The sequence below is a fragment of the Halictus rubicundus genome, unplaced genomic scaffold, assembly GCF_050948215.1.
Source record: "Halictus rubicundus isolate RS-2024b unplaced genomic scaffold, iyHalRubi1_principal scaffold0056, whole genome shotgun sequence".
Lineage (NCBI taxonomy): Eukaryota > Metazoa > Arthropoda > Insecta > Hymenoptera > Halictidae > Halictus > Halictus rubicundus.
In genome coordinates this window covers 64,464-81,230 of record NW_027488597.1, presented here as the reverse complement: position 1 = coordinate 81,230, position 16,767 = coordinate 64,464, and the positions used below count along the sequence as shown (strand labels likewise).

At 43.8% G+C, this 16,767-nt stretch overlaps 1 protein-coding gene across 1 annotated transcript; it reads left to right on the top strand.

The window, feature by feature from the left end:
* The first annotated feature begins 14,592 nt into the window (after nt 1-14,592).
* LOC143363539 (uncharacterized) lies at nt 14,593-15,962 on the top strand. Its single transcript, XM_076804105.1, has 4 exons — nt 14,593-14,615; nt 14,727-14,953; nt 15,020-15,121; nt 15,868-15,962. Exons 2-4 carry the CDS (start codon nt 14,788-14,790, stop codon nt 15,945-15,947), a joined length of 348 nt encoding a protein of 115 aa, XP_076660220.1. The 5' UTR covers nt 14,593-14,615; nt 14,727-14,787; the 3' UTR covers nt 15,948-15,962.
* Nucleotides 15,963-16,767: the final 805 nt, after the last annotated feature.

Sequence of the window (16,767 nt, the reverse complement as noted above, 5' to 3'; positions counted from 1 at the left end):
ATAATGTTTTAAAGGTCTAGTGAATGACCTACACCGCCGACAGCGGTCAAAATTCGCTACCACTATCCCGACAGTGATCACTGTTAGCATCCGAATCCCCTTCGACAATTCCAAGAGTGATCAATGAACAAGACATTGTAATTTCTTTTCAGATTTATGAGATTTATATGGTTGAAAAGAGACCAAGCTCGATAGAGTTTTAATGATATTTACTTGTATTCTAGCGAGCTATGGTCACTCATTAAATAAGTATACAACATCAAAATTATGCCGTGATTACACTCATTTTAATCAACTCCTCTTTGTAGTCACCGCGCTATCCTTCTCTATCGTCGGCAAACTTCAAATAACGTAGTAAATACCTACGTCCTATACGATCATTGATACAGTTTTCTTTCGAAATAAGACGACGATGCTTTTTCGCAAGAAGAAAATGTTTATCCCCTCTCTTTCTTTTGAAGTTGTCTGCTCGACACCGGCCAGAACGAGAGGGTATGCCATATTCTATCGTTTTTGCAACGAAAGATATGACTGCTCGGCCAACCACTTTGTAGTTTGCCGCCACATTCAAACCTCTGGCACATTCTCCTTACTCACTCGCGGTCCGCTCAAGAACAAACCGAAGCGACATAGATACCGTTATTCATAATAGATCGAAAGTCGTACCGAGCCATCGACTTATAGCAAAAGAAAACTGTACTCCAGAGCCCGGAGGTTTTATCACTTTCGGAGGGAATACTGTATTGCTACACGGCTGACAACTGTATGGTCTGCAACTACCTCTCGCCTCTCTCATTCTCCGTGTTCACTCTCGGGCGACTCCATAACAAAGTCAAGTCGCATAGGTAACCTGATCTGAAATACGGCGAAAGCAGATCCCGAGCTTTCGCCCTATATAGGAACAAAACGATAAATATACAAGTGAGTTTTTACAATTGTGTTCACGATGTTGACATCTACAACATATTAAAAAATCATCGAAATAGGTGAAGTGAGGTGGTACAGATATCAATAGTTGACCGACCTCGTCGAACAGTTTTGTGTTTTGTCAGCATACGCTAACCTTTCATCATGGTATTTTAGGGTCGCACTGACGATGATTTAGTTGCTTGCACACATTGTATACTCTACGTTCTATCACAGAACCGAATTATAAATGAAACTGGAACCAAAAAATAACAGTTATAGGATCGATATAATATTGGTACTTAAGAACCATAACCGTCACCGATATAAGCCAGAACCGTTGTCCTCATAACAGATAGTATTGAAACTTCGCACACTTATAGATCTCGTTCTCCTGTTCACGAATATATACCATGTCACGTCCGGTGGTTCGACCGTCAATGAATAAACCCTCAGGCAAAGAATTATTATGAACTATTATGCTGTGACGTGGCACATTTATTCACGTCCCTCCTGTAAGAGCGCGCGAGCGCACGATTTGCCACAAGGGGTAGCAGGGCAGCGACGACGTCGATGGAATTCGACGATCGCGACGCAATCTGACGATCCGCGGCGCAGTTCGCCTAGACAATCAATAACGTTAACATGTACGGGCGAGAATAAATAAAGTTTCGTTGAAATAAAGTTTCGCGATTACACTCCGATCAAAGATCGAAAGACCGGGCCGCCCTTTGGCAGCACCGCCGCGATAACGGCTGTCGTGATCGCTCTCCCTGGGCACATCCGAGATCCCAGATTGGAGATTAAAGGTCAATGCATATCTGGCAGGCCCGGCCAGCCGGCTCAAAATTACAACCCTGGTTTTGGTCCTAGCGTTTACTAGCGGCAACCGTGTCAGACTTTGGAACCGAATTTCTTCTCTGACCTCTCGGCCCTTTCCAGATGGCCTTTCGAGAGCGCGTTGACAGTTCCCTGCTGTGCGTGGCACAAAAAAAAATGTTTTTAGGGGCTCCACAGCTCCTTAGGTAAACTATCCGTATCTCTCCTTTATAACACCATGGAAATAGGTAACGTTCCTGGCATTTAGTGAAACAGCATCGCACATCCTTATATGTATTTTATCATACGTAAATTATACATATAAAATTCTTCTTAAATAATTGATCATGTTATACGCAAATGTAATTTCTTAATGAAAATATATTAGAAACATCTTTGTTCTGGAAATTCTTCCACCGATTATAGAGTGTAAAAAATTTTTTTAAGATATGGTCGTATTCTACGATTCTTCCTGTTTGAAATTCCGTTTTTTAATTCGCGGAGCATCAAAAACTGCAAATATTGGGTACTTGAAACTGTTATAAAAATATATTAGATTGGAGGGAAAGTTCTGTCGTATTTTAAAGAAAACATTTGAATCAATTTATAAAAATACGTGTTTAATATTATTCAATGATATAATTTCCATTATTTGTAAGGACTTGTTGCCATCTTTCAGGTAACCTGTGCATTCTTGTTTCCCAATGACTCAATAGATACTATTTTTACTAAGAAATTCCCGTGTGATTAACTCCATGATTTGGATGTAAGCTGTGTGTTGCGACGGCAACACCGAAGGTCGTACCGTACCGTTCCTCCAGGCGACAAAGGGACATACCTGAAGGGGATGTCCCATTAAAAACACGTGCGAAGTAGGTATAAACGACCGAAAAAATTAGTTTACGACCACCGCAATTCGACAATCTTGACCCCGACAGATGGACAGCACATGCGACCAAACTAACGAAACGACGAACGAAACACAGTAATAAATCACGCCATTGACGAACGAAGACAAAACCAGGAATCCCTGACAGTCTCCCACTCACATCAACTCAAAACTCCTCCCAATGCACCCACGTCCAATTACAAAACACTATATTTTCCCACCTAAATCCAAAATCATCCAATCACGAAAAAACCGAACTGACGATAGACAGGACACGACAAGACAGAGCAGATACAAATCGAACAGGCAGACGGACGAGACGAACTCTCCGAAATAAACATATATCGCGAACCACCAAGTACCATTTAAGAAATCTCGAAACGAACAGTTATAACGCGAACCATCGTACCTGTAGAGACTGGTTCGATAACACGCCATAGGAAAGTCGCTTGGGATGTATACACGGTGTTTATTATTTCGGTGATGATACAACGTTTGACAGGAGTGGTCCTGAACGGCAGCGAGCAACCAACTGAACTCGGTAGGCTTTTTGGCGCTATTTATAACAGTCTAACCGCGCAGAGGAAGGTACCAGGTATGTCCATACCGAGGTCACGCCGGTGTCTCCCTGGAAAAACCCTGGTACACTTCGGTATACAAGAGGGAGCGGTGTGGCGGCAGCCGGGCCGCTACATACCATAGAGGAATAAAGTTATTATACCAAACAGTGTACAACCTATTCCTCACCAAGGTGCTCAATATTATACCGGGTGGTTCACGACAAACAGGCCACCTAAATAGCTCCGTTAGGATTAGAGATAGAAGAAAATGTTAGAGAGAAAAGTTGTACTGTTAAAGGGGGCAAATATGGTGATATAAAAAAATGTTCCTATTGTAGCCGTTTTCAAGGTCTTTTGAAGGTCATCGATGATTTTCAAATAGCACCACATATTTTTAACTTCACAGTGTTGTAGCTGATGTCAAGACGAGTTCAATGATGTGGTACACTATGACCTTCAAATGACCTTGGACTCATTAATAGATATAGTTTGACTACTCTGTTTGATCAACGGAAATTTAATTCCTTCAGTCATTAGGTCTCATAACACGTATTCCGTTAACGGAAGGTGATCTCTAAGCGTACACAAACTAGATTATCAACAAACTACTGGTATGTATGCCGAGTCAGTTATGGTCATCGAATTATTGCGAGTGTATCAGTTCATCGATAACCGTTTAGCGATGCGTTACTCAAACGAACACAAGACCGATCTTATTTCCATTTATTACGAAAGTCGTCAATGTCTTCGAGAAGCTGTTCGTCTTTACAAAGACCGATTTCCTGATCGCAGATGTCCATCTCGTTCTACCTATTCAAATTTAGTTAAAAAGTTCCGTGAATTAGGCAGTGTAGAAAATAAAAGACCTGTGAAAGTGAGAAGTGTAACAAATGAAGCAAATGCAGTCAATGTTCTTGGTGCAGTAAATGTAAATCATGCAAGTATCATGCGAATATTTCGATTACACAAATTCCATCCATATCACATATGGCTCCACCAAGAACTTCATGGAAGAGATTTCGAAAATCGCGTAAATTTTTGTGAGTGGGGTTTGAGGCAAATTAGAAATGATAGCCGATTTTTTAGTAACGTATTATTTACTGATGAGGCTTCCTTCACAAATCATGGTGAAGTTAATTTAAGAAATATGCATTACTGGAGTAATGCGAATCCACGATGGTTACGACAAGTGGATAAACAACGACCCTGGACTATCAACGTTTGGTGTGGAATTTTGAATAATAAAATAATTGGACCCTATTTTATTCCCGGCACATTAAACACAACTAGATACCTTACGTTTTTAGAAGAAACATTGCCCATATTTTTAGAAGATATTCCTTTAGAAATTCGTCAAGTAATGTGGTACCAACACGATGGCTGTCCTGCTCATTCTTCACGTATCGTAAAAGAATTTCTGAACAATAAATTTCCAAATCGCTGGAAAGCACGTAATGGACACATACTATGGCCAGCTCGTTCCCCCGATCTAACTCCTCTTGATTTTTTTTTGTGGGGAACACTCAAAGATGATGTATATCGTGATCAACCGACTACACCAGAGAACATGCAAGAAAGAATAATTAGATCTTGTAGATCAATCCCAATAGAAACAATTGAAAGTACAATTGATTGCCTTGTAAAACGTTTAAATGTTTGTGTTATTGCTCAAGGTCATAATTTCGAACATTTAATTTAGTTCAAATAAAATGATTGCACACTTTGAAGTTATCATTGTGTGCGTGTGTGTGTGTGCTTTATCATAAATTTTCTAGTTCAAGGTCATTTGAAGGTCATAGTGTACCACATCATTGAACTCGTCTTGACATCAGCTACAACACTGTGAAGTTAAAAATATGTGGTGCTATTTGAAAATCATCGATGACCTTCAAAAGACCTTGAAAACGACTACAATAGGAACATTTTTTTATATCACCATATTTGCCCCCTTTAACAGTACAACTTTTCTCTCTAACATTTTCTTCTATCTCTAATCCTAACGGAGCTATTTAGGTGGCCTGTTTGTCGTGAACCACCCGGTATACTACATATTGGGAGAAGGCATCGGGAAACCATTCATCGCTGCCTTCGTATACACTGTGGATTATAGGAGTGGGCTAAGATATGAAACTGTTACCGCCCACTACTACACGATTGTAGGGGGTGTCAAGACGCCATTTCGTATGGGTTCGAAGTGATGACATTGTATTGATGCGAAGCTTAGAAGAAGGTTCCCCGGCAGGACTGCGGTGACGTATCTAGATACGAATGCGCGGCCGATTGGTTCAGAGTGGAAGAGGCAGGCCTCGTTTCACACGCATTTTCGGCTGAATTCGAAATAATGGCTACAGCGGTCACACATACTGTGTAGCGTGACGGCCTTCGGCCTCAAAAATTGGGCCAACAGCCGCGGCAGAGATGGGGATAGGCATACCTACGATAGACTCGGTTTGTTTAGGTACCGTCCCCCGGCGCTGCTCTGTATGGAGCGGTTTATGACGGATTATTACTATTGAGCTGGAACGTGTAACGACTAGATGACTCAGGACCGATGACACATTGTATAACAAACAAGCAGCCACCGATCGCCCCTGTACCTTGCCCTTAGCAGATAGTACCCGATGACTGTATCCACCCACCCCCAAAAACCAGCGCATCCATAGCGATAAGAAATAGTACTTAAACCGGAGAACCCCCAATAAAGAACCAGAATATTCGTGTCAGTCTTAGACTAAATTCTGTGTCTCTTTTATTTTAAACCCCTATTCGACCGAGTATCTACGGAACGCGATCGCTAGGCGGTATCTTTGTTGAAGTTACGTTTTTCCCCGTAACATTTTGGCGATCCTGCCAGGATATACACAAGAGGACGACTGGAAAACTCGGGAGACAACCGGATCCACGGAACCTGTTGAAAGCTGAGGGACAAGTCCAGAAGGTCGTCACGATTTGTATAACGGACCAAAGAAGGGAAAAATCAGGATGTCCAATCCTCTCGAAGAAGCCATGCCTCTCGTGGCGTTCACGAAATCTATCCAAACCTTGACCACGCAACAGGAAAAAATTACGTAAAATATTGCGATACTGGCAACTGAAAACGACAAAAGAAGACAGGAAACACTGCCATTTCATAAAGTATTAAAACCACTGCTTGCGGACGACGAGACTACAGCTACGTATGGTGACATCGCTGCAGGCAACCCTACGGGACATCCCGCAGAGGAAAGGGAAATGGACGAAGGAGACGGATCATTTAAGAACCACTTCCGACTACCGGGTACATCTGGACAAAACTCCGGCCAGGTTAGCAACAATACGGAGCCCAGGTATGACGAGCATCGTTTTAAAAGGGCCAAAGACCTGGTCGACACCATAAAACCTCTCAAAGGACGGGATGACTCCGGGGTTGAGGATTTTATACGACTGGTTAAGCGCGCTAGATCTCGTTGCTACGAACCGGATATTTTACTTGACATAATACTTACTACTAAAATCATCGATCAAGCGGAAAGAAGCATTCGGTATTTAGAAATTAATAGTTACGACAAATTATACGACGCGTTGCGAACATACGTGTTCCCAAGTGTTTTGCCAGACGCCGCGAGAGATAAATTGAATAATATAATTCAGGGAAAGACGGAAGGCGTGATGAATTATACTCTTCGCTTTAGACAGCAGTTAAATGAATATCGGTACGCGACACAAAACGAGAATTCGCGCCCTACGACGAGGCAAGTTGCTCTTAGCATTTTAGATAAGGAAGCCGTTAGAACATATGTTAGGAACTTGCGTTATGAGCTTGCCGTCCTCGTGTATCCAAATAAACCGAGTAATATTTCGGAAGCACAAGGCTACGCCTTAGAAGCCGAAATGTGGGAGCGAGACTCCAGAAATAGACGCGGAATCGGTAGACCGACAACCGATAGGACATGGACCGGACAAACAGAACGGCCTGTTAATCCTAGACCGACAACGCGACCGTTTGAAAAACCAGTAGGAAGCAATCCATTTAGACAGAACACACCGATAAAATGTAACCGATGCGGGAAGATAGGGCACTACGCGAATCAGTGCCAAAATTTTAACATACCACCTCAACAGAAGCCGCCTCCGCGAATAAAACTTACTTTGCAACCGCGAATTACCAACACTAGATTACAGTCAGGAAAATTGCGATAGAATAGAGCCGGGTGTAAGAAGCGCGAGCGACCGTCCAACTGTCGTACATTTTTGTAAAACCGCGCGGGCTTCGTTTCCATCGCTGCCGGGCCTTCCCGGCAGCCGCCTGTAACAACCGGACTAAATAAATGTTCGTTCCAAGCCCATACCCGTGTTCGCTTTTCTCATGAGAAACCTTTCCGCCGCGGGAAACGTCCCGTATTCCCTCCGCGTAGAATCCTGGCCCAGGCTGTCGCTATTCAGAACCTAGCGCGGCTCTCGTAGGTTCGGTGTTATAATTCGCGTCTCGCGTTCGTTACGAATTGTTCGTGTGACACTTGCGAGTGTCTGGCGCCCGTTTCAAGTCTCGAACCTTGTAAGATCCATCGGGAAAATCGAGCCTACGAGATACCGTTTGTCACGGGTGGACCACGTATCGCGCGGCCGAGCATGGCCCGGCCTCACGGTCTATGAAAACCCGCCGTTACCCAGGTTTTCTTCCGTCGGACGGGCCGGAAAATCAGGGCAACGTGACAATGCAAACCTAGTGATGTCACGCGAGGAGAAATCAATAGAATTAAGATACACGTTAAAAATTCTACGCAGTTAGGTAGCGCGCAAAACGACTCCAACTTATCTTCCTGCAAGACACGCAGCAAAGATCAGTTACACCCTGAGAACGAACAGAAAGGGTGTCCAATTATGCCAAATTGCAAGAAGGGATGCCGACTTCATGGTAGGTGTTCGGTCCCACACAGACCGAACGTGAGTTATAATAAACACGGTCGGCTGCGATAGCCAAAACACTTTAGGCGAAGCGACGGTCCCAAGATTTGGAGTGTCATCGGACACCACTTTGTAACCGTTTTATTCTCCTTGTTTGTGTTTCCGATAGAGAAATAGGGACGGTTACAACCCTAGTAAGATAAGGTTCGTGCCTCCAGGCACTGGAAGACGGAGAGGTTCAAACTAACTTTGAATCATTCGGAGACGATGTTGGAGGTAGAAATAAGATATATTCTGGTTTTCTTTATATGTACAGTAACCGCAATACGACGGTTGCTAGATCAATGCTGTTCGCAATTCGCGCCTAATCGATCGCGACTTCGTAGAATCGTGCCTTCGCGTAGGCAGTTACCCGAGCCCTATCCTGGCTCCACGTCTGGGTCCCTTTCTTATACTTTAATCGTACGTTACTCACGTCACGCTGAACCGGAGGTTACGCGTTCTCGTCGTGATTCTCCCGAACAAACGTGAGTCGTCGTAGCATACGAGCACTAGCTGATTACTCAGGAACAGTGCCCGAATGACGACACGTACGAGGCGTCGGTCCGACAGCCGACCCTGGGGATCGCCTCCGTCGTCACTAGTCAGTGGATTCGGAGGCGTTCCGGTGTCGGTGGAATGACGTTAACCGCACTGACTCGGTACGAAATATACCGCGAAGCTCCGCACGGAGATATCCCGACACGAGCAAGAAAATTAACTTCCCTTTGTGGAGAATACGACTCGAGACCGATACAGTTTCCCTCGTCTCGTTGTAGTTATTATTTGATTAATCGCTACGGCCGTTGATTGCCGCCCGTAGGACTTTATGGACCCGTGTCGTGCGGTTTGTACGACACTTCCTCAGTTTGAGGTTATCACGAGACGAAGGAACGCAGTCGGTTTGACTGTATCGCACCTGAGTCGGTTTGACTCGCTCGCTGCGTACCGGACAGCCCGAAATTCCCGAATCCGAACAAGCTCGCGCCCAGACGTAGAGTGGCCTAATTCTGTCGCGCATCGACCTCATTCGATCCGTATCGCGTGGGGATCGATGCGCGCGCACGCTAATTAGTGGGGGATCCTGCGATCCTTCATTAAGAGAAGGATGACAGGACGACCAGGGACGTCGTGGTGGGGGTCCGCGTTGCTCATGCGACACGCCGCCCGATCGATACATATCGATATGTAATCGATACGGTTACAACTTGGAGACCTCCGTGAACGAGCCCATTGAAGGGGCAATACACAAACATTTAATTTTCCAGACCATCTTTCCCATATCTCTCACACCTAATCCATTCAGATCATCTAAACACAATTCCACCAAATCGCATCCCCACTCCCACGACCAAATGCGCCACCCTGTTACGAGCCAGGGCTGCGAGCAACGCGAGAGGCCGGCGAGGGGTTGTTACCCCAGGAATATGGTTTCAATTTGTTAGTTAACCGCTAGGATAGTTGACGTCGAGGACGCACCTGATGCGAAATCAGGGAACCTCTGGGAGGTTGGAGTCAAACGCAGACGCACCCGATGCGAAACCGAGGAGCTACTAGGAGGATGAAACTTCGTGAACGCACCCAATGCGGAATCGGGGAGTCACTAGGAGAGACACGCGGCGAACCCGATTAAAGGAAGGTGGATAACTCACAGACGCACCTGATGCGAGACCAGGGAGCTACTAGGATACGGAAGAACCCAATGCGAAATCGGGGATCCGCTAGGATAGTATAGTTTTCGTGGACGCACTCAATGCGAAACCGGGGAGCCACTAGGTTGGAGAAATCTTCGTTGAATTGAATCTAAGATTAGTAAGCCTCGTAACTTATATATAATTTACTTGATACAATCCGAGCGGTAAGATTGTATCATGTGGGAACGTTCAATTATTAGATTAGGATATCAGGCAATAATTAAAGGTTGTAGATTACGCGAGTTAACAAACAAGACAAATATATTCTGATTTGGAATAGTTACAAGTGTAATTGTTTGTGTCGCGAGTGGATGTAGTAAGTGTACAATTAGAGAAATTGTTACCTAATGATGCACGGTGTTGACGCACTGGCAATGCGGGGTTAGATAGCGATTGTTGAATGCCAAATAGAATATATACCGAACAGACGGAATCTATAAGGTTACGAATTGATTCGAAAGGGACTTCAACCCGATCTCACTAGACTTGACGCGACGTGACTGCACGAGTACTGAACCGCGTCTGAATCTTGACTGAACCGCTTCTCGACTAACCAAAGAGGATGAAAATGCATGGGTTTATATACCCTAAAAATGAGAGGGGAATGTATCTGTTTTATTTTACGGTCGCATACTCGTATTTGTCGTTTCTAGTGAGTTTAAGGTTTGCAGCTGAATCTTTTGTTTATAGGGGTAAAACGAAGAGTTAGCCAGGATGTTTCCTATCAAAGACTATCTTGACAAAACATTCCAGAAGGGGATGTTTTGAAGATTTCCATATTAGGAAATCGTACGGTGCTGTTACTGAATCATGCTTCGTGCCAGCTGCGTCCAGTCGGAGTACAATCATTAAACAAGGGGCCTGTTGGGACGCTTTTCGTTCTCAGAAAAGAGATTAGAACTTCTAATCGAAATGAAAGTGGAGAAACGTCTCCATACGTAACAACCCATTAACCAATAGAAGAAGAGCCCGAGTTGACTTTATAGACGACACGACACCGAACCGCAGAAAGCTAAGATACCTCGAAGAAAACACAAATCGATCGCGTCTAGAAAACTCGTTGTACGCGTCATACCTCGCCAACTGACTTGTAAATGTTAAGTTAAAATATATTGAAGTGTTGTTCCAAAACGTCGAGTTTCATTTCAACTAGACGTAGCTACCCCGTAACTCCGTCAAGGCCCGAATATCGTCCGCGAGCAAGCGAAACGGGATTTACGACCCCGCGAAGTCCGACAGGCGGACTGACGACACTTTCGGACGCCTCAGTAGGAGTGTCGACACACTAGCCAGAAGACATCAAGAAGGTAAAAAGATGCAAGGTAGAGACTCCTGAGCCAGCATCTTTGAAAAACAAAGGACTGTCCATCTTATGAAAAGGGGGAACCAACTCCTCAAACTCAGTTCATTCCGTCATAAAAGTTTCATCCAGTGAGTTACGTTTTGTCAAAGTTCATTCAGTTCTCCCAGATATAAACAATAGTAGTCCAGTTCGGTTTTTAGTTTAAAGTTCCGCAAAGTGCTTGCAGTGCCCAACGACTCCTGTACTTGGCGAGTGAATACGAAGCGACTCCCAGCGACTACTACTACTATTGCGAATCATCCGAAGCGACTCCCAGCGACTACTATTTTTGCGAACAAATCCGAAGCGACTCCCACAGACTCGGTAATACTAATATTATTGTTATTATTGTCATAAACGAAGTACTAGTAAGCACTCTAGTATACGCGCTATATAATCCCTATTTGTAAAATCAAATTTGCTATCTCTGATTCAGAACCTCACTTTGAATAAATCAATAATTTTGTTAGTTTCGAAATAAGGGTACAAATTTATTTAAACGTGCCTCAATTTCCCGAACCGTAGCCAGTGTATGCAGGTACGTTCGAAACTGCGTCCTATCCCCTAAAAATCATAATGCGTCCCACTCGGGACGTAACACCATTATAGGGGCAGAAGTTTCAACGCAGTTTAAACAGGACAAAGTTTGCGTTTGTCTGTGTGTGAGGTCGTCCCCTACCGGTATGATCTTTGGGTTTCTCTGTTGATGGATGTACTTGTGAGTGTGTGTGTTGGTGTCCGGACGTTAGCTATGAAATTTCGTACAGCTGAGGCGTTCGGCAGTTACGATTTGTACGAGTCTTGAAACGCGTTGATAGATCGGTCGGCTTATCGACCAAAACTCTCAACAGGTTATGAGCCCAGGACGATAAATCCTGTATCGAAAGAAAATAATTTCAAAAAGCGCGGAAGAGTGATCAGTGAATAGGCTTGAAGAGGTTCTAAGATGACGGTTTGTGGTGTGACGTGGCAAAGTTGTCCAAATACATATAATGTATGCCCAACAAAACAAGAGAAACCTACCTGCATAAATTGCAGGAGAGTAGGAAAGCCAGCCAACCATGGGCTAAAGGATAAGAGTTGTCCGGCGTACAAACACGCCATAGAACTGTGCCTCAGTAGGACGGACTTTGGCAACGAGTAACAAGACATAAATAAGAGAAAGAGATAGCCTTATAGGCAAAATCAACCCTGACGATCCATCGCAGGTAATGCCCAGGTATTCGAGATCGTAGGGTTTAATAGGCAAGTACGGCTATCACACCGTCGCCGCAACCTGCTACAAACCGAGCGCTAAGCTTGTAACTCCGCCTCCTCGTGGCCCCCGCTGGTAACGCTCCTGAGTCGGCGCAAGCTGATTCGGTAGCGGCTAAGCGAGTTACTTCCCGTATGGGACGGTCTACCCTTGTGATGATCCTTAAGTGGTGAACGAGGGGTTTTTCCGAGTCCCGTTCACAACACCTACGGACCCACCCTTTGTAGTGATGGAGTTGGGAAGTTTAGGCCAGGCATCTGGTCGACTTTTCCGGTATGGGGGAATACCCCGAGGTACGGAACTCCCCTCACGGGGAGTGGTCAATACTACATGGGAGGCTAGATGAAGAAAGCGATAGACGAGCCGCCGCGAAATGAGGTATTCTTGTCTTGGCCGTAGTTGGGAATAGCCCGTGTAACTACTGCGTGAAAAATAGTGACGGAATGCCGAGAGACAGCCGTCTGAGCCGAGATTCCTACCATATAGCCGCTGCCAGCACGTTGTTGCCGTTGGTAAGTGCCAGTTAAATCCGCAATGAAAATTTAAAATATGTGTCTTGTACATCTATGTTAGTGATAGACACATTGAAAATAAACCCGATAAACACACTCCGAGACAAATTGGACAATTAGATTTCATTAGCCAATTCGCCACCAACATTCAACATATATCCGGACGCTACGATGTGGTCGCGAATACGTTGTCCAGAACTGCAACGGTGGATAAGGGCACTGATTTCGATGAGCTAGCGACAGACCAGGCAAGTTGACTCAAAGTTGCAGACGCATATTGCCAACAACGTCAGTCTGAAGCTAAAAAACAGACGACCCACGATTACACCATCACTACATAGGCACCGACGAGATATTTAAAAAGACTGCCAGCCTTACGGGAGAATATGTCGCTCGAAAAATACTGTAAGGATATTGGCGCCACTAGCGCAAATTCCCTAGACTCGCGTCTAGTGTTAGTCTCGACGAGGTTGGCATCTCCGACCTCGAGCGATGGAAACCGAGAGGGAACACAATCTAGCTCTCTCGATTGCCAACCGCCGATCGAGTTTTGAATGCTCGATCGGCCATCTTTACATTTTGTTAAATATACAGTGTTACGGCACCGACGAGATATATATAAAGACTGCCAGCCCCCGTGTTAAACTGCGAGTCTCAAAGTGGGTCCCAGCCAGTGATATGTATACACTATGGATTCGAGATACCGTGTAACGAATTGAAGCGGCTTTGCATGCAAGCGCCGCCACTTATACACCGGTGTACTACATTCCCCCCCCCCCCCCCCGTACTCCTCTTCACCCCCGCGATGCTCAACACTTGCGAGGGAATCAGCTTAGATGGCACCACGTTCACGGCACATCACGTGATTAAACGTGATTGGACAAGACTGATGTTCGAATCTTTGCTGCTATTGGACACTACTATTGCCGGCAAAACCACTGCTGTATGAATGTGTTTGAACGGATGGTCTGGAATCATCTCGAATTGAGTTGTCAACTGTTGTCAATTTGTGTCAATTGTTTGATTGTTGTTGCCTGTGGGCCACGCGGACCGTTGCTGATCTTCAACAATCTTCAAAACCAGATTTTCCAAGCCTCTTTTATATTATATATAACTTCTTTATATTATAGAAAATTCGATTAATAAGCTCAGGAAATATTGAAAAAATACTTTGCTCAGTGTCAAATCAATTTTAAAAATAATTTTTCAAAATTGAGGGACACTTAGTGAACTTATTTTTGAGCTTATTTTTCGAATTTTACTTTGTACATTAATTATAACATTTTTTAAAGTTTGTTTTAGAATAGTGAGGTGCAGAGGAGTGCAGCAGCAAGTGCAAAAAGTGGATGAAGACATAAGATACATGAAGTATAAATAAAAGTATGATAAATTGCAAGGAAACTATTATGGCCAGCTTAGTAGCTGTATGTGAATCTGATCATGCTTTGTTTTATTGCAGTTAGGGAGCAGTTTGTTTTATAGCGTGGTTTGGCGTGTCCTGTGAGCTCCTTTTTTTATATTTATTGAACTTTCGGAGTTAGCAGGTATGTATTGAATATTAAAAATAGAAGTATGATAAATTGCAAGGAAACTATTATGGCCAGCTTAGTAGCTGTATCTGAATCTGATCATGCTTTGTTTTTATTGCAGTTATGAGTAAATGCTTAGTTTGCGGAAAGTTAAGTTAACAATAACACAAATGTGTCACTACACAAGTATGTAAAGATTACATAATCTCTGTTCAATTTAGTAGTTAAATTCATTTATTTTATTACACAATTCTTTTTGTTTACTGTTTTTTTTAATTCTCACATGATTTTGCATAGATTTCCTCGAAATGAAGCCTCATGTAAACAGTGGGTCAAAGAAATAGGTCGGGAAGGATGGATGCCTACAGACAGTAGTTTCATCTGTTCTGATCATTTTCCTGAAAACAGCATCACGGAATGCTATAGCAGGAAACGCTTAGAGCCTGGAAGTATACCCACGATTTTACCGAAAAAGTCAAGATGTGAACCACAGGCGAATATCTTAAGGGAAAGTAATGATAGAGGTAAGACACTTTGTCTTTGTTAATAAAGGGTTGCAAAGCATATGATATATACTTGTTTCCTTTCAGATAATAATGATGTTCTGGCAACTTTTGCAACAACAGAAGAAGTCCCAGAACCGATTATGGTTGTAGAATGCAATCATTCTCCTACAACCAGCAACCAGACACGTAAGTTGAAATAAGTTTCAAATATACAGAGTATCCCATTTTAATCTATTGTTTGGGATTGGCTGCGGGTGACGACAGATCTCGCACGCGAGATCCACCGCGCCGCCCCACTATTGGCGGGTGCTCGTGTCGCCGCGAGATCGACGGTCGATCGACGGCGAGTCGTGCCATAGGCTGTCGCCGCCGGATCGATTATCGATGCCGCTAATAGAATTCTAATTGGCCCGGGTTCAAATTCCGCAAATCATCATTCCGGCGGTGATAGAAAACCGCTCGCGACTCGTCAACGTTCAGATCGTCTGTTCATCTCCAACCGTTAACATTGCGAAATAGTTCTCTCTACAAATCGTTAATTAGTAGCTCAGACGTCGCGCGTCGTGGGACCGGTCTGGCTACATCAATTCGGTTTCGGGATTCTCCGCAGCTCAGCTGAGAATAAACATAATTTCCTTCTGTTTCATACATTTATTGTGATCTGAAGTCCAACCGGGCAGTTGGCTTCACCGTGTACATATTCTTTGTAAAGTACTTAAGTGACGATCCGCTAGACGGTAATAAAGTGCTCGTCTCGTACAGCATAGTTTATTTTCCGTTCCAATCCGTAACATCTATAAATGAAATTATCTCTTCCAATTTTTCTTATTCATAAAGCAAAAACTTACTTTAACATATTAAAACTGGCATATAATGTTACTATTTGAGGATTAATATCTGTCTACAGTACTGAACAATATTTCCCATTGCAGTTGGTAAAGATTTCTCTTCACCATGCACATCAAAGACTGCAAATGTAAGGGAGAAGTGTCAAATTTGCAACACTACGTGACAAAATACAACACGATCATTGTTACCACAATACACCACGAAGTACGATGAAGAAATTAGATCATATGCAAAGAAGATTGCAGTCCATAACGCAGGAGAATAGAAGACTCAAGCAGCAGGTCAGAAGTCTGAAAGAAAAGGTACACTCTTTAACAGATGTGATACAAGGGTTAAAGGAAAACAGACTTCTGCCTGCTAGTGCGTATTATTGCCTTTCTGCTAATGCCGATGCTTCATTAGAATTATTCAACCGCATGCTCAAAAATAGGAAAAACGTAGGCAAACTCACGCGAGACAAATACCCCCCAGCACTGCGCGCGTTTGCTTTGACTGTACACTTTTATTCACCGAAAGCGTATTCGTATATAACGAAAACTTTCAATTTAGCGCCTCCGCACGCAGACGTCCTCAGAACCTGGTACAGTAGTGTAAATGCAGAACCAGGTTTTACTGAGGAATCTTTTGCAACATTAAAAGAAAAATCTGGCGAACTAAAAGAAAAAGGGCAAAGACTGCTTTGTGCTGTGATATTTGATGAGATGGGCATAAAAAAAGGATGTCAGAGGGGTCGCGATGGGACAATGCGGGGTCATGTAGATTTAGGTGTCGGTATAAGTGGTGGGGATGACCTTCTAGAGGCCAAAAATGCCCTCGTAATAATGGTTGTGGCGCTTGGCCAAAATTGGAAACTTCCAATCGGCTATTTTTTAATTACAACGTTGAACGCCGAAACTAAAGCCAACTTATTGCGAGAGGCATTCATTCGCCTACAGAAATCGGGCGTGACTGTGTGCAGTTTAACGTTAGACGGCCCATGTGCT